This window comes from Phycodurus eques, chromosome 3 (genome assembly GCF_024500275.1).
Source record: "Phycodurus eques isolate BA_2022a chromosome 3, UOR_Pequ_1.1, whole genome shotgun sequence".
Taxonomy (NCBI): Eukaryota; Metazoa; Chordata; class Actinopteri; order Syngnathiformes; family Syngnathidae; genus Phycodurus; species Phycodurus eques.
Window position 1 is genome coordinate 33,440,806 of NC_084527.1, and position 19,683 is coordinate 33,460,488.

At 43.8% G+C, this 19,683-nt stretch overlaps 1 protein-coding gene across 2 annotated transcripts in view; it reads right to left on the reverse strand.

The window, feature by feature from the left end:
• nelfb (negative elongation factor complex member B) overlaps positions 1-19,683 on the reverse strand; it is a 30,906-nt gene that overhangs the window by 3,486 nt on the left and 7,737 nt on the right. For both annotated transcript variants that reach the window (XM_061673168.1, XM_061673167.1), the window contains 8 exons: positions 16,000-16,099; positions 12,798-13,028; positions 10,890-11,075; positions 10,618-10,730; positions 10,429-10,531; positions 9,369-9,464; positions 9,129-9,271; positions 4,444-4,550 (listed from right to left, as the gene is read on the reverse strand). In XM_061673168.1, the coding sequence (XP_061529152.1) occupies positions 4,444-4,550; positions 9,129-9,271; positions 9,369-9,464; positions 10,429-10,531; positions 10,618-10,730; positions 10,890-11,075; positions 12,798-13,028; positions 16,000-16,050 (1,030 nt within the window). In that variant the 5' untranslated portion in view covers positions 16,051-16,099. The remainder of the gene's footprint in view (positions 1-4,443; positions 4,551-9,128; positions 9,272-9,368; positions 9,465-10,428; positions 10,532-10,617; positions 10,731-10,889; positions 11,076-12,797; positions 13,029-15,999; positions 16,100-19,683) is intronic.

A 19,683-nucleotide genomic window follows, 5' to 3' on the forward strand; every position in this document is an offset into this window, starting at 1 on the left:
ACAGCTCACAGTGCATGTCAGAGCAAATGAGAATCACGACGTCAAAGGAACTGCCTGAAGAGCTCAGAGACAGAATTGTGGCAAGGCACAGATCTGGCCAAGGTTACAAAAAAAATTCAGTTGCACTCAAGGTAGCTAAGAGCACAGTGGCCTCCATAATCCTTAAATGAAAGACGTTTGGGAAAAGCAGAACCCTTCCTAGAGCTGGCCGTCCCACCAAACTGAGTAATCGGGGGAGAAGAGCCTTGGTGAGAGAGGTCAAGAAGAACCCAAAGATCAGTGTGGCTGAGCACTCGGGAGATGGGGAAAAAGTCAACCATCACTACAGCCCTCCACCAGTCGGGGCTTTATGGCAGAGTGGCCCGACGGAAGCCTCTCCTTAGTGAAAGACACGAAAGCCTGCATGGAGTTTGCTTTAAAAAAAAAGGGGAAAAAAAAAAACACCTGAAGGACTCCAAGATGGTGAGAAATAAGATTCTCTGGTCTGATGTGAGCAAGATAGAACTTTTTGGCCTTAATTAAAAGCAGTATGTGGGGAGAAAACCAGGCACTGCTCATCACCTCTCCAGTACAGTCCCAACACTGAAGCATGGTGGTGGCAGCATCATGCTGTGGGGGTGCAGGACGACTGGTTGCAATCGAAGGAAAAGATGAATGTGGCCAAGTACAGGGATATCCTGGACGAAAACCTTCTCTCAGAGTGCTCAGGACCACAGACTGTGCCGAAGGGTCACCTTCTATCAAGACAATGAACCTAAGCACACAGCTAAAGTAAAGGAGTGGCTTCAGAACAACTCCATGACTGTTCTTGAATGGCCCAGCCAGAGCCCTGACTTAAACCCAATAGAGCATCTCCGGAGAGACCTGAAAATGGCTGTCCACCAACGTTCACCATCCAACCTGACAGAACTGGAGAGGATCTGCAAGGAGGAATGGCAGATGATCCCCAAATCCAGGTGTGAAAAACTTGTTGCATCATTTCCAAAAGACTCATGGCTGTATAAGCTCCAAAGGGTGCTTCGACGAAATACTGAGCAGAGGGTCTGAATACTTATGGATGTGTGACATTTCAGCTTTTCCTTTTCAATACACGTGCCAAAATTTCAACAATTAAGTTTTTTTCTGTCAATATGGGGTGAGGAAAAAAAGGAAAAAAAATACTTCAGGGATAAATACTTAAAGGATTTTAGCAAATGGCTGCAATATAACAAAGAGTGAAAAATTTAAGTGGCTCTGAATACTTTCCGTACCCACTGTAGCTTGTGTTCTGGCAGCGTGCAAGTCCTCAAGGGTGGGTAGGGGGGTACCGACAATCCTTTCAGCCGTTTTGATTGTCCGTTGCAGTCGGAGTTTGTCCTTTTTTGTAGCAGCACCAAACCAGACTTTGATGGAAGAACACAGGACTGATTCGATGACCGCTGTGTAGAACTCGTGCTTTCTCAGAAGCCGCAGGAAGTGCATCCTCTGCTGGGCCTTTTTGAGGACAGAGTTGATGCTGATCGCCCACTTATGGTCCTGAGAAACTAATACCCAGGAACTTGAAGGTCTCAATGGGTGACACAAGAAAGTGTCCTTTTCAAATCTGCATTAGAAGGTATTCAAGTCGTTGGCGAGTGTGCTATTGTTCTCAGCTTGGGGGGATCGTCGCTTGTAATTTGTCAGCGATTGGAATGCATGCCAGACTGATTTAGTCGTTAGTGCTAAACTGCTTTCCCCAACTTTGCTGCCTAGTTTCTCTTTGCAATGTTAAATTCTTTAGTCAGCAGGTTTCTAGCTGGATTATACAGGGCCCCGTCCCCGCTCTGATATGCGTCCTCCTTAGCTTGGCGAAGCTGCTTAGGTTTGGCAGTGAACCACGGCTTGTTGTTGTTGAATGTGCGAAATGACTTTGTTGGTACACACGCATCTTCACAGAAACTAATACAGGATGTGACCGTGTCCGTATATCCATCCAGGCTGCCAGCTGAATTTTCAAAGACACTCCAGTCTGTGCAGTCGAAACAGCTTTGAAGTTCCATCTTGGCTTCATTGGTCCACTTTTTCACTGTTTTCACTGTAGATTGAGTTATACATCTCAACAACACCCAGCAGCAGCAAAGGAGCTCTTTTTCAGACTTATTCAGCTTCATTGTCGCAAACAACGGTTCAGATCATCTTTTATACCGCTCGGATTTATCTTAGTCTCATTTTCTTAGACGCATGGACACAATTGTTGGTAATATTGGTCTTGTTAACATTAAGATCAACATCAACAATGTTGTCAAAGTTATTTCTGTGACCAATGTGGGTTTTTCTTTCATTAACAGAGGGGTACCAAGAATTCTGTCCACCCCACACCTATCAATCTCAAATAGGGGCATATTTCCGGTCAAGTAGGGGCATATTTCCGGTCCGCTAGGTTTGAATTTCTTTCCACAAGGAGGGTGTTATTGTTCAAAGAGTTAATTTAATAATGTACAACTTTTTGTCATTTCTATGGATGGATTTTGTAGATATTGTAGGTATTATTTAAGAGAGGTTTACAATTTGGTCATTGAATTACATAGCGGTAAATTAATTTAACAGAGTCACAGTGGGTGACAATTCACCAAAATCAGCAGCCCAAATGTAAAAACCCAGTTACATTCAGAACTGATGCAAATTGCAAACATGCAAGCAATTTCAACTTCAAGTCCTTGGAAAGTGAAAATGTCAAATTTTCAATCACAGTGATCCGTGCATAAGTGGAGCATTCACTCTCTTCTCTGGCCAAGGTGTGGCAACAGACAATGTGAGCAGGTACTGGATACAGAATGAGCTGGCGATAACCGCTGGTGACAACATGTCCACGGAGCTCAGGGTCTACAACCCCAATTCCAATGAAGTTGGGACGCTGTGTTAAACTTAAATAAAAACAGAATACAATCATTTGCAAATCATGTTCAACCTGTATTTAATTGACTACACTACATAGACAAGATATTTCATGTTCAAACTGATGAACCTGATTGTTTTTAGCAAATAATCATTAACTTAGAATTTTATGGCTGCAACACGTTCCAAAAAAGCTGGGACAAGTGGCAAAAAAGACTGAGAAACACCTGTTTGGAACATCCCACAGGTGAACAGGTTAATTGGGAACAGGTGGGTGCCATAAGATGGACTGATGAATAGAGGAAAAGTGTTCTGCGGTCTGACGAGTCCACATTTCAAATTGTTTTTGGAAATTGTGGACGTCGTGTCCTCCAGGCCAAAGAGAAAAAGAACCATCCGGTCTGTTATGGACTCAAAGTTCAAAAGCCAGTGTCTGTGATGGTATGGGGCTGTGTTAGTGCCAATGGCATGGGTAACTTACACATCTGTGAAGGCACCATTAATGCTGAAAGGTACACGCAGGTTTTGGAGAAAAAAAATGCCATCCAAGCAACGTCTTTTTCATGGAAGCCCCTGCTTATTTCAGCAAGACAATGCCAAACCACATTCTGCACGTGTTACAACAGCGTGGCTTCGTAGTAAAATAGTGCGGTTACTAGACTGGCCTGCCTGCAGTTCAGACATGTCTCCCATTGAAAATCATGAATCGTAAAATACGACAACGGAGACCCCAGACTGTTGAACAGCTGATTGTGTAACTCAAGCAAGAATGGGAAAGAATTCCACCGACAAAGCGTCAACAATTAGTGCCCTCAGTTCCCAAACATTTATTGAACGTTGTTAAAAGAAAAGGTGATGTAACACAGTGGTAAACATGACCCTTTCCCAGCTTTTTTGGAACGTGTTGCAGCCATAAAATTCTAAGTGAATGATTATTTGCTAAAAACAATAAAGTGTATCAGTTTGAACATTAAATATCTTGTCTTTGTACTATATTCAATTAAACATACGTTGAACATGAGTTGCAAATCATTGTATTCTGTGTTTATTTATGTTTAACACAATGCCCCAACTTCATTGGAATTGGGGTTGTATCTGTCTGCCCTTTGCCCCGATCAAAAATCACAAAAATCGTGTTCAACCAGCGATCCAACTTGCATCGGAAGTTGGATGTGGTCAGAGCAGGCTTAAGTGTAGACCACCAAATTGTCACTCTCTGCCAGGCACATCTCCAAGGACAGACCCTGGCTACACCGGAACGCCCCGCTTGGTACAGACCGGTCTGCCAAGTTGGCAAAACACGCACAGCGTGCTTTGCGCTTGCGCGAAAATCAGAATCCGCCGGCATTTGCGGCCCTCCGTAGATGTAGTCTACGAAAATAGAGCCCTATATCTCCACAATTGAGTACCACATAGTTCTCAGTCTTTGCACGTTTTCAGCAATTATTTTCAAACTTTACACTTTACAGGTTGTTTAACATTATAAAAACAGATTTTAACGGATATTCGTACCTTTGGGGAACCACAAGTTCATTGAGCAATGCTGTGTGCCCCGGTTCTCTAGTTCTGAAAAACATGGTCAATTCTCACCTAGGGCAGGTAGCAACCTTTGTAAGGCATTCTTGTTTCTCAGCTTGGCGATGTGGAGAATGTAATAGAGACCCATTTCACAGGCCACTCTGTTCTCCTGCATGTATCTGAGGCAGATCCACCACAAATGTGACCAAGGCTGATTTTTTTTAAAACAAACAATAAAGTGTGCATACATAATGTATCATTCCTACAGTTAGACATATACATTGAAGGAAATAATATTTGATCTTTATACCACCATGGGCAAGACTAAAGAGCTGTCAATAGAAGTCAGGGACACAACTGTAGACCTACAAAAGTCGAAATGGGTTGACGACCATTCATTTCCTTTAGTCTGGAGCTCCATGCGAGATCTTGCCAGTTAGAATAAGGATAATCATTAGAAAGGAAGCAGCTTCAAAGTAAAAGGCAATAATAAAATGTCTATTTCCAACATAAATAAACAACCTTAAAAATCAGAGACTTAATTTCTTTGGAAGAAACAATCTAATTTAGCAGGGATCAAATAATTATTTCCCCCACTGTGTACGCACCAGTTGGCTTGCAAAAGTATTCACACCACTTAAACTTTTGCCGGTTTCATCACGTTGGAATTACACAGTACAAAATAGATTTTTGGGGGGGATTTAATATGACGGAGAATCACAAAGTGGTTCATCATTTTGAAGTAAAAAGAAAATCATACATGATCTTTAAAATCATCTAAAAGGAGGTCTCGTGCAAAATTATTCGCCCCTTTACTCTGATATCCTTAAATAAAATTCAGTGCAAACAATAGTCTTCAGAAATGACCTAATTAGCAGAGTCCCACCCGTGCGTAATCTATGAGCAGTATAAATACAGCTCTTCTGTAAAGCCCTCAGAGGTCTATTCGAGAACATTAATAAATAAAAAGTAACATGAAGACGAGTCAGAGAAAGCTGTGGAGAAGTTTAAAGCATGGTTAAGTTAGAAGAAAAAAATCCCAAGCTTTGAACATCAAACACAGCAGGACAAATATCGTTGTGCACTCCACAAATCCTATTGATGTTGCAAGAACAAAGGCATTATTAGGTGGGGGCGGGGGATCCGGGGGCGGGACAAGTCACATTTTCCACTTCTTTATTTTCATTTTCCAAAAGGCAAGTGGGAGACACAATAGATGTGGAAGGAAGGACCACATGACCAATACAAACACTGCGCTTTATGGAGTGAGGACACTTTTCTTCAGCAGGGACAGGGAAGCTGGTCAGAGTTGATGGGAAGCTGAATGGAGCAAAATACAAGGTAAACCTGGACAAAAGCCTGGGAAACCTGACTTGGCCTACCAGCAGGCCAACAACTCTAAACAAAGCCAGAACTAGAATGCGATGGTTTGGATAAAAGTAGGGATGTCCAATACCACTTTTTTTTCAGCCGATACATATCGATGCGGAGTACCGAAACCACTAGTACTTTTGATACATAAAATTTCTATGAACACAATGACAGATAATTGTGAACAAAGACCTTGCTTTCCTTGTGACGGCTATGATTTCACCAATGTGTCAAACCGCTGCAGTGGTGCACCACATATTGGCGTGGTGGACTTACTGTACTCGGTTAGATTTTTTTTTCACTTTGCCTTGAGTATCGATGGCTGCTATCAGATACCGATACCTTGAAATAAGGTCGGTATTGGCCAGATACCAATACCTGGTACCTCCCTCCGCCTTCGGATGGGAGTACGGGTCCTGACTGTTATTTGTGCCTATGCACCAAACAGCATTTCAGAGTACCCAACCTTTTTGCAATCTTTATAGGGGGTGATCACTGATCACCAACTGGTAGTGAGTTGGCTCCGATGGTGGGGGAAGATGCCGGTCCGACGTGGCAGGCCCAAACGTATTGTGAAGGTCTGGCAGAATCCCCTGTCAGAAGGAGTTTCAACTCCCACCACCGGCAGAACTTCAGCCACGCCCTGGGGGAGGCGGGGGATATTGAGCCCGAGTGGACCATGTTCCGCGCCTCTATTGCCGAGGCTGGCGACTGGAGCTGTGGCTGTAAGGTAGTCGGTGCCTGTCGTGGCGGCAATCCCCGCTGGTGTCCGTTGGTGGACACCAGCGGTGAGGGATGCAGTCAAGCTGAAGAAGGAGTCCTATCAGGCCTTTTTGGACAGTGGGACTCCTGAGGCAGCTGATGGGTACCGGCTGGCCAAGCGGAATGTGGCTTTGGTGGTCGCTGAGGGAAAAACCCGGCCGTGGGAGGAGTTTGGTGAGGCCATGGAGGACAACGTCCGGACGGCTTCGAGGAAATTCTGGTCCACCATCTGGCGTCTCAGTGCACCATCAACACTGTGTATAGTGGGGATGGGGCTCTGCTGACCTCGTTTCGGGACGTTGTGAATCGGTGGGGAGAATACTTCTAAGACCTCTTCAATTTTACCGACACAGCTTCCCATGAGGAAGCAGAGTCTGAGGTATCTAAGGCGGGCTCTCCTATCTCTGGGATTGAGGTCACCAAGGTGGTTAAAAAGCTCCTCGGTGTCAAGGCCCCCGGGAGTGGATGAGATTTGCCCGGAGTTCTCTGGATGTTGTAGGGCTGTCCTGGTTGACATCGGGGACAGTGCCTCTGGATTGGCAGACTGGGGTGGTGGTCCCCCTTTTTAAGAAGGGGAGGAGGGTGTGTTCCAACTACAGGGGAAGTCTCCCTGGTAAGGTCTATTCATGTCTTGGACACTTGGGTGAAGAGAGGGGCGGAGCCTCTGGACTGGCAGACTGGGGTGGTGGGGGGACCGGAGGGTGTGTTCCAACTGCAGGCGTATCACACTCCTCAGGCTCCCTGGTAAGGTCTATTCAGGGGTGCTGGAGAGGCGGGTCCGTCGGGAAGTCGAATCTCAGATTCAGGAGAAGCAGTGTGGTTTTCGTCCTGGCCGTGGAACAGTGGACCAGCTCTTCACCCTCGGCAGGGTCCTCGAGGGTGCATGGGAGTTCGCCCAACCAGTCTAAATGTGTTTTGTGTCCCTCGTGGACTCCTGTGGGGGGTGCTTCGGGAGTATGGGGTAGCGAACCCAGTGATACGGGCTGTTCGGTCCCTGTACGACCAAGGCTGCCCTTTGTCACCGATTCTATTCATAACTTTTATGGACAGAATTTCTAGGCGCATCCGAAGCGTAGAGGGGGTCTGGTTTGGTGGCCTCCGTATTGCATCTCTGCTTTTTGCAGATGATGTGGTTCTGTTGGCTTCATCAGGCCGTAATCTCCAACTCTCACTGGAGCAGTTCGCAGCAGAGTGTGAAGCGGGTGGGATGAGAATCAGCACCTCTAAATCTGAGACCATGGTGCTTAGTCGGAAAAGGGTGGAGTGCCCTCTCCAAGTCGGGATGAAATCCTTCCCAAAGTGGAGGAGTTCAAGTATCTTGTGGTCTTGTTCACGAGTGAGGGAAGAATGGAACGGGAGATTGACAGGCGCATTGGTGCAGCGTCTGCAGTGATGCGGACTTTGTATCGATCGGTTGTGGTGAAGAAGGAACTAAGCCGAAAGGCGAAGCGCTCAATTTACCGATCGATCTACGTTCCTACTCTCATCTATGGACACGAGCTGTGGGTCGTGACCGAAAGAACAAGATCCCGGATACAAGCGGCCGAAATTAGTTTCCTTGCAGGGTGTCCGGGCTCTCCCTTAGAGAGAAGGCGAGGAGCTCGGTCCTCCGGGAGGGGCTCAGAGCAGACCCGCTGCTCCTCCGCATTGAGAGGAGCCAGATGAGGTGGCTCGGGCATCTGTTTAGGATGCCTCCTGGACGCCTCCCTGGTGAGGTGTTCCGAGCATGCCCCACCGGGAGGAGACCCCGGGGACGACCCAGGATACGCTGGAGAGACGACTTCTCTCGGCTTGCCTGGGCACGCCTCGGGATCCCCTCGGAAGAGCTCGAGGAAGTGGCTGGGGAGAGGGAATTCTGGGCTTCCCTGCTGAGGCTGCTGCCCGACCTCGGCTAAGCAGAAGACAATGCAGAGATTGAGATCTCAGGTGCAGGGTTCATTTAAATATGATTTGCATATTTAAACATGGACAGGGAAGGGTCGGCTACTCTAACGTGTGCGCTCAATTCCCCGTTGATTGGGATGTGCGACAATTAGGAGTCTTTAATTAACTCACGTTGAAAAACATTCCTCTGATAATGGCACACACGTTGTAAATGAAGTGATGACCCAACTATCGGATAGACAATTGTGTTGATGTATATGAGAATGCGTGTGCGTCCTCAGCACAATTTGTCTCCCTTTGAGATCCTCTTTGCAGGGCTCCAAATGTCAGACTGATCCCTCTCTGAGCTCTTCAGGCAGTTCCTTTGACCTCATCATTCTCATTTGCTCTGACATGCACTGTGAACTGTAAGGTCTGATATAGACGGGGGTGTGGCTTTCCCAATCAAGTCCAATCAGTATAATCAAACACAGCTGGACTCCAATGAAGGTGTAGAACCATCTCAAGGATGATCAGAAGAAATGGACAGCACCCGAGTTAAATATGTGTGTTACAGAAAAGGGTCTGAATACTTATGGCTGTGTGATATTTCAGTTTTTCTTTTTCAATAAATCTGCAAAGATTTCAACAATTCAATTCAAAAGGCAAGGTGTGTATGAATACTTTTGCAAGCCACTGTATATTTTTCAAAAATCAAATGACTGAAGAAGCAAATTGAGTCAAAACCTCGAAGATTTTACCTGGTAAAAGCATCTGGCAAAGTGGTAGGATAGGAGAGTGAGGTCTTCTCTTCACTGGGAAGTTTCTGCTCCACGCTGAAAGTGTGGTCATCCACAACCACCGACAACATGGCAGGCAGAAAGCGGGTCATTAGTTCCAAATCCTGAGTGTGCGCACAGTAAGAACAAACATTTACGTTTATCAAAACCGAACCAAGCAAGTGTTTGCATAAGTACGTGTAAGGTGACAATTGTGCGAACCAAACGAGGTTCTTTGAACACTTGGCTGTCAATCATATCCCACGCTCCCTGTCCGAGAGACAGCATCCGCAGAAGCAACATCAGATCAGGACTGTCCTGATGAGCAAATACAACAACATTATTTTCAAAGAGGAGATTACAAAAAAAGGCATTCACCGACAATGGACTACAGTTACCTGAGGCAAAGCGTTAGCCTCTATTTGAGAAAATGTCGGCCTTGGTGTTGATAACAACAATTAACAAACAGTAAAACAATTCACATTCGCGGGACAGTGGTGGAACTATCCCCATCACTGATCTATCTATTTTACAATACTGGTATTTTGTGATACTAATTCAGACTTGTCATGTTCATTGACCTGCATATAATTGCCGACTAGCTTTTTGTACGTCTCCACTGATATTTTTACCCATTCGTCTTGAGCGATGAGCTCCAACTCTTTCAGGTTGGCTACTCTCCGAGCCATCACCCTGATCTTTAGCTCCCTCCACAGATTCTTAATTGGATTCAAGTCCCACGACAAGACAAGGTCTTTGTCTGCTAACCATTTCTTCACCACCTTTGCAGTGCATTTTGGGTTGTTGTGCTGAAATGTTGAACTGCTGCGCAAGGCCAAGTTTCTCTGCAGACTGCCCGATGTTGAGAATCTGGCTTCCAAAACATGTCCTCTGAGATTTTCCACAGTGCGCGTCTTGTCCTAACACTTAAAAACATTTAGATATGACCTTACAGGCCTGAGTTGTGAGCAGCCATGTTACGCAGCCTCAGGTTCTCAGTGAGCTCATTTGTCTTTGCCATGACTGTCCACAAACCAACTGCAGAGAAATGCGGTTTTTAACCCGTTGTAACCAAAATTTGCCAAGGGTATGAATCATTTTGGGCTTGACTGTATGTGGCTCATTACACAAGCAACGATTTTCCTTCATCTAAAGCAGTGTTGGTTTTAATGAATGTTGGCCAAAAAATAAAATAACACTTCGTCACAACACTGCAAAAACTTTCAATTTACATAAAATGAAGCACGACTGAATTAAAGTCTTGGTGTAATAGCTTTCTCACCCTGGGTAAAGCATCCTGGCTAAGAAGCTCTTGCAGGTTTCGCATGATAGTCAGCACCATGGTGTTGGAAGCAAATGGGTCACACAGGATCATAGACAGGTCGCTGAAAAGTACAGAAGGTCTCGAACAATTTACATCCCAACGATCAGAAAAGCTATACCAGCCCCACTATTTATTTATTTTTTTTACCCAAGGACTTGCTCTTGTCCTTTCTTGACTCCATCTAAGAACCCTTGCAACTCTCTGGCCCGCTTTCCATCCACAAACTTCTCTCGAATGCAGGCATCTAAGCACCATGTGAACTGTTGCAATCAACAAAATCATAAAAAGAGAATTAACTTAGAGCTAAGGTGTAGCATACAATTTCTGATTCCTAAATGACCGTCAAAGCTTTAAATTGTGTCATAAAAGCCATCACTTGCTCATAAAGAAAACGACAATGTGCTACCTTCCCTTCTTACCTTGTGGCAGGGGTCAACAGAACAGATCTCACTGATGTCCAAGTCATGAAGAGACATTAGCAGTTCTGCTCTGAGAGTACAGTAATGGACATTTCGTGTCCGTAGGAAGAGTGTTCGCAAAAACTGCAACACCATATCATAAAGCTTGACGTTCTTCCCAATCATCTGGGTCAGCTTCAGGACCACCTATTACGCGCACACATACAGAACCGTTACACTCCTGTGAAGGATATTGTATTTACAGTGGAAGGGAAAAGTATGTGAACCCTTAGAGTTTCTTAAATTTATTCAATTGGTCATAAAATGTGGGCCGATCATCGAAATCACAGGAATAAACAATGTCTGCTGAAACTAACACAATACCACACAAACAATTGTGTTTTCATATTAATGAAAATATCATACACATTCACAAGACAGGGTGGAAAACGTAAGTGAACCTGTAGGCTACAGATTCTCCAGGAGCTAATCAGAGTCAGGTGCGAGCCAACCTAGAGTCCAATCAGTGAGAAAAAGAGAAGTGTGGCTTAAAGCTGCTGGCGCCACTAGAAAACACCACTTTTATCAAGCTGGAAAAGTTTGCGTTCAAGTAAAAAGGTTAAAAGTATCTCGAAAAGTCTCGATGTTTATCAGTCGATGGTTAGACAAACTGTCGAAAATGGAAAAAGTTCACCACTCTTGCTGCCCTTCCAAGGAGTGATCATCCTGTAAAGAATGAGGTATGAAGAAAAGAAAATAAGAAGAAAGAACCATTTGATATTCTTGTGGTTTAGCCGATCAGCCCACATTTTAAGACCAAATTATGCAGAAATTTAAGAAATTACAAAGGGATCTCGTTTGATGTGCGTCCCGCGTCCTAGATGCACGAAAATGATGAGGGACGCAAAAATCATTGTGAATGTGCGTCCTCTGACTCACAGCAATGCTTACGTATGCATGTGTGCGAGGCTCGAATTAAGCGGTCTCACATCGCAGTTTGCGGGTCATATTTCGCACTTTGCGCATCCAAAAACATTGAACGATAAAACTGCAAATCAGGCATTATACATGGGTCCGCATTATACACGGGAAATTACAGCAATTTTTGTTTGTACTTATCAGTGGGAATTTCCCACTGAGGGCTCTGATAAAAAGTGCATATATATGTAAAACACCATTTGAACCAAAACGAACAAACATAACCTTGAAAACGGTTCAGTTAAGATTTGTTATATTAAATTATGTAAAATTGTTTGAGACTTCACTTCAAGATGCCAAACAGAAAAGGGGAAACTCAAACTTTTTTTTTTTTTTTTAAGTTCACCACTTTATTTGAACATGCATAATTTTCTCTTTTTATTTACTTGTGCTTATTCTGAAATGCAGCCCTACTTTTATTTAGTAAATGAGATAACATTCCACAGTTGTGCTCATATGTTTAATTACCAGGGCAGAATTTGTAAAATGTGTACAATTCTTGACTATGCTTTAATATTATGCCAAAATCAAAGATATTAACATTTATCTTGAAAATTTTGGGGAATATATATCGCTCGAAAAAAAAAACTTGCTATCGTGGCAGCCCTGAACACACATTGATAGCGAGCAAGAGCAATAGAGAGAACAAAAATATTCTACAACCAGTATTTTAAAAAGAAGAACGAAAGATGAAAGACAAAAAACTGGAATACAAATCTCCAATACAGCGGGACCGTGAAGCAAGAACCGCAATGTCGCGGAGGATTACTGTATCTGTATTCCGTGATGATAAATTGCAGGGACTCATTGTTCCAGGGCTAGGACTCATTGTTTCCATGACATGTGCATTCTGGGACTCACATTGTCTCAAGTGTAAAATGATCAACGGGGTTTACATACTTTTCCCCCTCCCACTTTATGTGATTCAGTTGATTTTTTTTTTTCACCCACCTCGCCTTGACGTCGCATTTTTGGAGATGGGCTGAAGAAATTATGCAGAATAGAGAGATCACTGCTGAATAGAGCTGCTTCTTTTTCCACAATATACTGCTTCAGGAGAGGTGACACCTCATCCCCAAATAGGGCCTGGTTGTCCTGCCATATTTGCCTTTTCACCTCCACAGCACACACCTTGTAAAGCTCCTTATCAGCCATGACCATCTTCAACTTCTTCTCAGGTACCTGGAGGGGTTCACAGTTTTTGTGTATGTGTGTGTGTGTGTGTGTGTGTGTATATATATATATATATATATATATATATATATATATATTTTTTTTTTTTTTTTTTTCCCCCCCCCCCCAAAATATAAAAGGATATATCTGCACAACTGATTATTGGTTGGCATGGACAGTGAGGTAGTAGAGTTATGCTGATAATGTACATCTACTATTGTTCTTACATCTAAGGCCATTACAGTTTGTTTCGCAATGCTATATCTCAACTCAACTATTTATAGAGCACTTTAACCACAGCTGTAACAAAGTGCAGTACCTAAGATCAAACATAAGGCAAACGACAATATGAATATTATTGTTATTAACAAGCCAACCCAGCGTTATTCACAGAGCACTTTTAGAACACAGTTGACCAAAGTGCTTAACAGTGTAAATTAAACAAAGACAAAGAGGGCAAAGAACAATACACAGACAAAATACCAAGGAAATAATGTAAAAACACATTGAAACAAATAAATAAATAAAAAATGTAAAACAGGCAAAAAGTATAGAAGGATTAAAATCAACATCCCAGACTGAGGTAAAAGCCAGAGAAAAGAAGTGAGTTTTAATAGTGGATTTAAAAAAACGGAAATGAATCGGACCGTCTTAGGTGCAGAGGGAGCTCATTCCACAACTGAGAAAGTCTATGTTTTCTCTTTGATTATGTGCAACGAGCAAACATTGATCTGTCGACCTAAGGGAATGCGCTGGGGTGTAGGGCTGGAGCAGGTTAGACAAGTACTGTGCGGCGAGACCATGGAGGGATTTAAAAACAACCGGTCAGACAAGTTTTGCCGGGCGACACCATGGAGGGATTGAAAAATGAGAGCATTTTAAAATACACACAAAAGCATAATGGAAGCCAGTGCAGTGACAGTAAAATAATCAATTTAATAAACAAAATTAGTTTTTCATGAAAAATGGTAATTGGCATAAAGGAGGTCCAGACTTTTATTCCCCTCTTCTTGCACAGTCTGCACATGTGGACAAAATTGTTGGTACCCCTCTGGTAATGAAAGAAAACCCCTAAGTGGTCACAGAAATAACCGCAAATCTAAAAAAAAAAAAGGTAATAAATAAAAAATTAGTAAACTTAACCAATGGAAATCAGACAATTCTGTTGAAACTGAAAATCAGGGCTCACAGAAGGCCACTTCAGAATAGTCCAATGTTTTGCTCTTAGCCATTCTTGGGTGTTTTTCGCTGTGTTTCGGGTCATTATCCTGTTGCAAGAACCATGACCTACAACTGAGACCAACCTATTTGACACTGGGCTGCACATTTCTCTCTAGAATACCTCGACAGTCTTGAGATTTCATTGTACCCTGCACAGATTCAAGACACCCTCTGCCAGATGAAGCAAAGCAGCCCCAGAACATAACAGAGCCTCGTCAATGTTTCACAGTATGGACAGTGTTCTTTTCTTGGTATGCTTCATTTGTGTGTGTGAATATAGAGTTGATGTGACTTGCCAAAAGGTTCTAGTTTTGTCTCGTCTGTCCATTGAACATTCTCCCAGAAGCTTTGTGGCTTGTCAACATGCAGTTTAGCAAATACCAGTCTTGCTTTTTTTATGATTGATTTTCAACAGTGGTGTCCTCCTTGGTCGTCTCCCGTGAAGTCCACTTTGGCTCAAACAATGACGGCTGGTGCGATCTGACACTGCTGTACCTTGACCTTCGAGTTCACCTTTTATTTCTTTGGAGGTTGTTCTGGGCTTTTTTTGTTCCCATTTGCATTATTTGTCATCAATTTTCCTCCTGCGGCCATGTCCGGGGAGGTTAGCTACAGTCCCGTGGATCTTGAATTTCTAAATAATATATTCAACTGCAGTAACAGGAACTTCGAGATGCTAGGAGATGGTCTTACAGCCTTTAACTTTGACATGCTTGTCCATAATCTTCTCTCTAATCTCCTGAGACAATTGCTCTCCTTCGCTTCCTCTGGTCCATGCTTACTGTGGTACACACCGTGTCATCAAACAATACAGTGATTACTTGTTACCCTTTAAATAGGCCGAGTGACTGATTACAAGTTTGAAGACACCCGTGATGCTAATTAGAGGATACACCTTGTTTGAACACGTCCCCTATGGTCAAATTATTTTCTTTTTTCTATTTATTGTCTTTTCTAGGGGTACCATGACCTTTGTCCAGGCCTGTTTCATGAGTTTGTTTTTTAAAATACACATTTATTTACTTTTTCTTTTTTTTTTTTTTTTTTTTTTATTATTTCTGTGACCACTGTGGGTTTGTCTTTCATTCACAGAGGGGTACCATTGAATGGTCCAAAGATTGAATGGTCCAAAGTCTCCGATTTCCATACATTAGTCATCATTACGGTTCCAAGTGAGCTGGAGCCTATCTCATCTGACTTCGGGCAAGAGGCTGATTAAAGCAGATTTCTACAATTATATTATACATCCATCCATTAGCTGAGCCGCTTATCCCCACAAGGGTCGCGGGAGCGCTGGAACGTATCCCAGCTATCATCGGGCAGGAGGCGGGGTACACCCTGAACTGGTTGCCAGCCAATCGCAGGACACATATAAACAAACAACCATTCGCACTCACATTCACACCTACGGGCAATTTAGAGTCTTCAATCAACCTACCATGCATTTTTTTGGGGGGGATGTGGGAGTAAACCGGAGTATCCAGAGAAAACCCACGCAGGCACAGGGAGAACATGCAATCTCCACAGAGGTGGGGCCGGGGATTGAAGCCCGGTCCTCAGAACTGTGAGGCAGACGCTCTAAAACAGTCGCCCACCCTGCCGCCTAATCATAATATAATTAATAATTGGAACTACTCTTCAAACACTATACACTACCTTACTGGAAAATGTACACTGTATAATGCTGACCGTTTCTTACAGATGCACACATCACAATAATCTTCATACTTTTCATCAAAGTTAGTAAACATTTTCTTGCCTTGGGTAAATGTTTCAGCACCTGCATCACCACTGGTTGAATGGATGGCATTTTGACAAGAGGAAAGCTTTTCTCCAGCAATTCTTCAAGCTTCCCATATCTGTAAATGTATGAAAAACAACAAACACATTGAAAGTGGCACCTTCACGACTAATAATACCAAGTCACTACCATAACTACAATTCTATGGTTCCAAAATGACCACCAGACGGTGCTGTATGCGCTAGATGCAGGCGTGTGTTGTGTGTGTAGAGTACAATAACATCCCTTGTGACCCATGCATGACCCCACTGGAGGGTATAACTTCTGGTGTCAGCAGGTTATCGGTTCCTAAAACTTTTAAGTGACCCAACTTTCTGACGGTCATCTGGAATTCATAGAACCATAGTTATGGTAGTAACTCTTGTTCTATTTCATCCCTTCATGACCGCCAGGCAGTTCTGTAGGTACAAGATGACATACCAACAGTATCATGAAAGAAGCCCAAGCATCTACCACACAGACCTGGGAGGACCACAACAAATGGGTGGGGAGTGGTGACATTGATGCCGTAAAAATGGAAATCCATATACTGCTCCAGTATATTGGGGGATTGTGTCTGATTGCTATTTTGGAGATTTGAGCGATCTATTAGGGGATTTAGCATAAGAATAGACTCACCTCCCATGATAATTGCAGAATTGGCTGACAAGTGTGAAAAGAGCATGTGAAAAAAGGCTGGATCATTTTTATTTGGAGCGTATACATTGACGATTGCGTAAAGCTTGTTAAATATTGTAGCCTGTATAATTATATATCGGCCTTCTAGATCTGCTACTGTACTATTTATTGTAAAAGGTAGTCTTTTATGGACGAGTATTGAGACAAGACAACTCGACAAGTAGCCACGCTCGTTTGCCTTTGTCACGGTGATTCTTCATCAACGGGTACAAGATTTTACGCCTCGTAGATTTCCTTGGGGAACTGATCATTCATTCCAAACGAAGTCCCTTTGAGCTCCCGACCTCGAGCTTTTCCAAAAACTTTTTGCTGACTGTGTTCAAACTTTGCAATGATGGGACTTGGTCAGTTTCCTGGGCGAGGGCCTCCCAATCAGTGAACACGGTGAAAAGTATCTTGCTGTATCTTGAGCGCGGACATCATACACGTTTTCAAGAGTTCATGCAATTCAAAGGCAAAGACACCTTGCTGTTAGAGGTGTACACTTGACCTCACATCTTTAACAGACAACCATTTGAACTGTGCGCTGCAAGGCAAAGGTAAGATCGTTGCTGATATAATAAGTGCTCTAAATGCATTTAAAGCTCACATGAACATTTTCTCTGTGAATTTACAGAGAAAAAAAGGTGTTGCACTGTCCTTCTGTGGAGATGGTGCTGAAAGACGATGCTTAGTATGCATCTGAGACATTGGCAAAGTTGTAGAGAAGTACTCTCAAGTCATAAACAGACTTGGGCAAAAGTTTGAGAACAGGTTTTGTGACCTTTGTCAGCTTGAGCTTTGTGTATCGTTCAGTTCCAACACTTTCATGAACGAGGACACAATATACATTGCTGAGCAACTAAGTGCAATGTTCATCTTGGATCCTGGACTGGTGGAGATTGAAAGTGTAATATTGCAAAATTATCTGAACCTGAGGCTGAAACTTGAAATTGAGGGTGTTATGTATAATGTGATTAGTGGCTATGCCCCACAGGTAGGATGTGACCGAGAGGTGAAAGAGAAATTCTGGAAGAAACTTGGAGGGACAGATGGTGGTATCCAAAAAGGATGCAAATGGCTGGAGTGAACACTTTTTTCCAGAAGAGACACGAACATAGGGTGACCTACAAGAGCGGAGGTAGGAGCACGCAGGTGGATTACATCTTGTGCAGACGATGTAATCGGAAGGAGGTTACCGACTGTCAGGTAGTGGTAGGGGAGAGTGTGGTTAGACAGCATATGATGGTGCTGTGTAAGATGACTCTGGTGGTGGGGAGGAAGATAAGGAAGACAAAAGCAGAGCAGAGAACCATGTGGTCGAAGACAGGACAAGCGTTGTGCAGATTTTCGGGAAGAGGTGAGACAGGCTCTTGGTGGACAGGAGCAGGTTCCAGAAGACTGGACCACTGCAGCCAAGGTGATCAGAGAGGCAGGCAGGAGAGTACTTGGTGTATCTTCTGGCAGTAAAGGAGAGGAGGAGACTTGGTGGTGGAACCTCACAGTACAGGAAATCATACAAGGAAAAAGGTTAGCTAAGAAGAAGTTGGAAACTGAGAGGACTGAGGAGAGGCGAAAGGAATACGTGGAGATGCGACACAGGGCAAAGTTAGAGGTGGCAAAGGCCAAACAAGAGGCATATGATGAGATGTATGCCAGGTTGGACACTAAAGAAGGAGTAAAGGATCTATACAGGCTGGTCAGACAGAGGGATAGAGATGGGAAGGATGTGCAGCAGGTAAGGGTGATTAAGGATAGAGATGGAAATATGTTGACAGGTGCCAGCAGTGTGCTAGCTAGATGGTGCCAGCAGTGTGCTAGCTAGATGGAAAGAATACTTCGAGGAGTTGATGAATGAGGAAAATGAGAGGGAAGGGAGAGTACAAGAGGCAAGCGTGGTGGACCAGGAAGTGGCAGTGATTAGTAAGGGGGAAGTTAGAAAGGCATTAAAGGACGACATTCCTGTGGAGGTATGGAAGCATCTAGGAGAGGTGGCGGGGGAGTTTTTGACCAGCTTGTTCAATAGAACTCAAGCACATGAGAAGCTGCCTGAGGAATGGAGGAAAGGTGTGCTGGTGCCCATTTTTAAGAACAAGGGTGATGTGCAGAGCTGTGGGAACTATAGAGGACTAAAGTTGATGAGCCACACAATGAAGTTATGGGAAAGAGGAGTGGAGGCTAGACTCAGGACAGAAGTGAGTAGTTGCGAGCAACAGTATGGTTTCATGCCAAGAAAGAGTACCACAGATGTCTTATTTGCCTTGAGGATGTTGATGGAAAAGTACAGAGAAGGTCAGAAGGAGCTACATTGTGTCTTTGTAGATATAGAGAAAGCCTATGACAGGAAATGTGGTACTGCATGCGGAAGTCTGGAGTGGCAGAGAAGTATGTTAGAATAATACAAGACATGTACGAGGGTAGCAGAACAGCGGTGAGGTGTGCTGTAGGTCTGACAGACAAATTTAAGGTGGAGGTGGGACTGCATCAGGGATCAGCCCTGAGGCCCTTACTGTTTGCAGTAGTGATGGACAGACTGACAGATGAGGTTAGACAAGAGTCCCCGTGGACCATGATGTTTGCAGATGACGTGATCTGCAGTGAAAGCAGGGAGCAGGTGGAGGAACAGTTAGAAAGATGGAGGCATGCACTGGAAAGAAGAGGAATGAAGATTAGCCGAAGTAAAACAGAATATATGTGCATGAATGAGAGGGGTGGTGACGAGATAGCAAGGGTGGAGGACTTTAAATACTTGGGGTCAACTGTCCAGAGCAATGAAGAGTGTGGTCAGGAAGTGAAGAAACTGGTGCAAGCAGGTTGGAACGGGTGGATGAAGGTGTCACGTGTGTTATGTGACAGAAGAGTCTCTGCTACGATGAAGGGCAAAGTTTATAAAACAGTGGTGAGGCCAGCCATGATGTATGGCGGAAATGAAGATGTGGAGGTTTGCTCTCGGAGTGACCAGATTGGATAAAATTAGAAATGAGC